Genomic DNA, 3,814 nt, shown 5'->3' on the forward strand with positions numbered 1-3,814 from the left:
CAACTTTGTTTCTGATTTTAAAAAAGGTCCACTTGTTTAGGCCTGACATTTACAACTATAACAATATCTCACTTTCAAAAACAATATTTATTTTCAATTAAAAAAAAAAGAAAAAAGTACCCGTATAGGTTCGAACCCACTGCTGAGAGCACTCAAACCTGAGCATTACCCGTTACGCCACAAACCAGTAGATGACTGAAGAGCTGATAATAGTCTATTTATATGAATGGATGATCAATCAATGAAAAATATTGCTATGCAACTTCATTTCTGATTTTTCAAAAAGTCGACTTGGTTAGGCATGACATTTACAACCATAAAAATATCTCACTATCAAAAACCATATTTATTTTCAATTAAAAAAAAAGAAAAAATATTCCTAGAGATTAGAACCCACTACTGAGAGAACTCAAACCTGAGCATTACCGGTTACGCCACCACCCAGTAGATGAGTGAAGAGCTGATAATAGTCTATTTATATGAATGGATGATCAATCAATAAAAAATAATGCCATGCAACTTTGTTTCTGATTTTAAAAAAGGTTCACTTGTTTAGGCTTGACAGTTGCAACCCTCAAAATATCTCACTTTCAAAAACAATATTTATTTTCAATATAAAAAAAAAAAAAAATAATACCCGTATAGGTTCGAACCCACTGCTGAGAGCACTCAAACCTGAGCATTTCCCGTTACGCCACAAACCAGTAGATGACTGAAGAGCTCATAATAGTCTATTTATATGAAAGGAATGATCAATCAAGGAAAAATAATGCCATGCAACTTTGTTTCTGATTGAAAAAAATGTCCACTTGTTTAGGCCTGACATTTACAACCCTCAAAATATCTCACTTTCAAAAACCATATTTATTTTAATTTAAAAAAAAAAAGAAAAAAAATATCTCTAGAGGTTCGACCCACTACTCGGAGCACTCAAACCTGAGCATTACCCGTTACGCCACAAACCAGTAGATGACTGAAGAGCTGATAATAGTGTATTTATATGAAATGAATGATCAATCAATGAAAAATAATTGAAAATTAAACGAGGCTTACCTGTAAGGTGAAGTTTGATGTAAATTCTACCATATCAGCAGTGGCACTTCTGGGTTAACATGAGAGGCACGACCAGTGTCCGCTAAGATCAGACTTCAAATCCTTGTGTGCACGATCCGACGTGGTAAGAAAAAACCCGATAAGGGCGGGTAGCTAATAGGGAAGGGCATGTTAACCCAGAAGTGCCACTGCTGATATGGTAGAATTTACATCAAACTTCACCTTACAGGTAAGCCTCGTTTAATTTTCAATTCTACCATATCAACAGTGACGCAACTTCCGGGTTCCCATGAGACTTTAAAGCAGAGTGAACACAAGGACAAATTATCCAACACACTAGAATACTTGTTGCCATGCCAACGTTATTTTTATTTACTCTATTGTAATACTGCAACATCATATGCATTTTTGTTACTATTATCAATTGGCTTATTGTAATACCTGTTAAACGTAGTAGCAGAGGCCCAACCTATGTGTTTTAAAATTTCATCCACCGGGATAGACCTACTGGCTTTAGAAGCACTAGCTGCCCTTGTACTATGCGCAGTAAACACAGCTGTATCAATTCCTGCTAGGCCCAGTAGTGTTTTAAGCCATCTGCCAATGGTGCTAACCCCAACGGATTTAAATGGTCTAACATACGAGATCAACAGTTTTGACTCGCTTCTCAGTGGCTGTGTACGGTCCAAATATGATTCGAGGGTATTAAACACACACAATTCCTGTTTTGAATATTTCTTAAACCTTAGGGATGAAAAAAGTTTATTGGGCCGGTCCTGTTTAGCAAGTACAGTAATTGAAAAATCAAAGCTGTTTCCCGACTTTATCATACTCTTAGTGTCTAGTCCCGCCAGCATATTGCATCTCTGCCCTGACGTTAGAGCCATCAACATGACTAGTTTATATGATAAATCCCTGAGTGACAACTTATCTAATGGCTGCATTAGAGATAAGTAATCTAGAACAATGTTAGCGTCCCAGGTAACTGCGTACCTTGGAGCCGGAGGCCGGCAATTAAAAACCCCTTTCATATACTTGGTCACTAGTACATGACGTGTAATGGGTCGGTCCTCCCTGCCCTGATGGTCAGTTAAGCAACATGCTAACGCTGACCTAGCCGTGTTAAGCGAGGAGTAAGAAAGCCCTTCTTTAAAAAGGTTATGTAAAAACTTTAAGACATCTCCTACAACGGGGTGCAAGAAATCAATTTTTCTTTGAAAACAAAATTGACGCCACTTCCTGATGTGTACGTCATACTGCTTCCTTGTGCTCTGTCGCCAAGAACACAAGATGACATCCTCAATTTCTGCCGGTAGGCTGACGTCAGCGATGATTTCCCTGACAACTTGCAAATTAGTAGACATAACTGTGAGCTTAGTGGATGGTGATTAATAAGTGGGTGTTCTAACACTGACTTGTTGACCCTTACCCAGCGTGGTGTGTCGATGAGTAAGTCGAGAACTCTCGTAAACCATGCCTGTGTTCTCCACAGTGGCACCACCATGATGCCCGTGGCCTGTTCCAGTAAAATTTTCTGTAGGCATCTAGCTATCAGACAAAAAGGGGGAAAAACATAAAATTGTTTAAATGTTGACCAATCACTGGTAAAAGCATCAATGATAACAGCGTTTGGATCTGGTTTCCAAGACGCATATGCCGGTACCCTATGATTAATTCGACTAGCAAATAAGTCAATATCCGGCACTCCAAAACAGTCAACAATCTTAGAAAAAATACCTGCATTCATTTGCCATTCTAACCCAGATACAAAATTTCTAGACAGAACATCTGCCTCTACATTTTTTATGCCCGGAGTATGAGCAGCGGTAAGCCAAATATTTCGCTCTATTGCCCAGTACCAAATCTTGTAGGCAACCGAATTACATGACCACGATTTCGTACCTCCCATACAATTTATATATGAGACAGCGGTCGCGTTGTCTGACATAATACGAATATTTACTTTGTGCAAATGGCCACAAAGTGCCTGTAAGCCAAATAGCGCTGCAAGCATTTCTAGAATGTTTATGTTGTGAACAGCTTCCTCTAGGGACCACAGCCCCTGCGTTCTGCTCTCGTCAACTATGGCCCCCCAGCCCTTGCGGGAAGCATCTACGAAGATCGTATAGTTAATAGGGCCATGATTAATCAGTTTTGAGGCTGTTGGGAGAAATTTTATCCACCATTCAAGTTCAATTATACTCTCCTCCGAGAGGATCATCATCACCTCAAAATTACCGGCTGAATGCCGCAATGCCAAATCTTTGTCTCGGACAAAATGTCTGTAGTGTAACGGTCCATATTCCACGCCTGGGAATGTCGCAACAAGCTTACCTATGAGTGAAGCAAATGCCCGGATGCTACCAGATTTCTTAAATACAAACTCTCTGCAAAGGCCAACAATGCTTGACATCTTTGCTTTGGTAACCGAAACAGACATAGACACCGAGTTTAATTGAAAACCCAGGTATTCTAACTGCTGAGTACAGATTTTTCCCGATGCACTGAAAACCCTAATTTTGTTAGCAGCATTGTAGCTTGCAACGTAGCCTCTTGACACCCCACCAATGTGTCGTCAGTGTAAAACGAGTCATCAATGTAGCCGAGGCATGAGATACCAAAGCTATTCCTTAAAGTAGAAAAAACTGGCTTCAGCAGCTTTGTAAAAACGCGAGGGCTACAAGATAAGCCCATAGGTAGCACATTAAATTGGTAAAATACACCTTTCCAACAAAATTTAAGAAACCGTCTATACTTTGCT

At 39.6% G+C, this 3,814-nt stretch overlaps 1 protein-coding gene across 1 annotated transcript; it reads right to left on the minus strand.

The window, feature by feature from the left end:
* Positions 1-2,236: 2,236 nt before the first annotated feature.
* LOC140061975 (uncharacterized) lies at positions 2,237-3,493 on the minus strand. The gene has a single exon (XM_072108016.1). It carries the CDS (start codon positions 3,491-3,493, stop codon positions 2,237-2,239), a length of 1,257 nt encoding a protein of 418 aa, XP_071964117.1.
* Between the last annotated feature and the right edge of the window lie 321 nt (positions 3,494-3,814).

This window comes from Antedon mediterranea, chromosome 11 (assembly GCF_964355755.1).
Source record: "Antedon mediterranea chromosome 11, ecAntMedi1.1, whole genome shotgun sequence".
Classification (NCBI taxonomy): Eukaryota; Metazoa; Echinodermata; class Crinoidea; order Comatulida; family Antedonidae; genus Antedon; species Antedon mediterranea.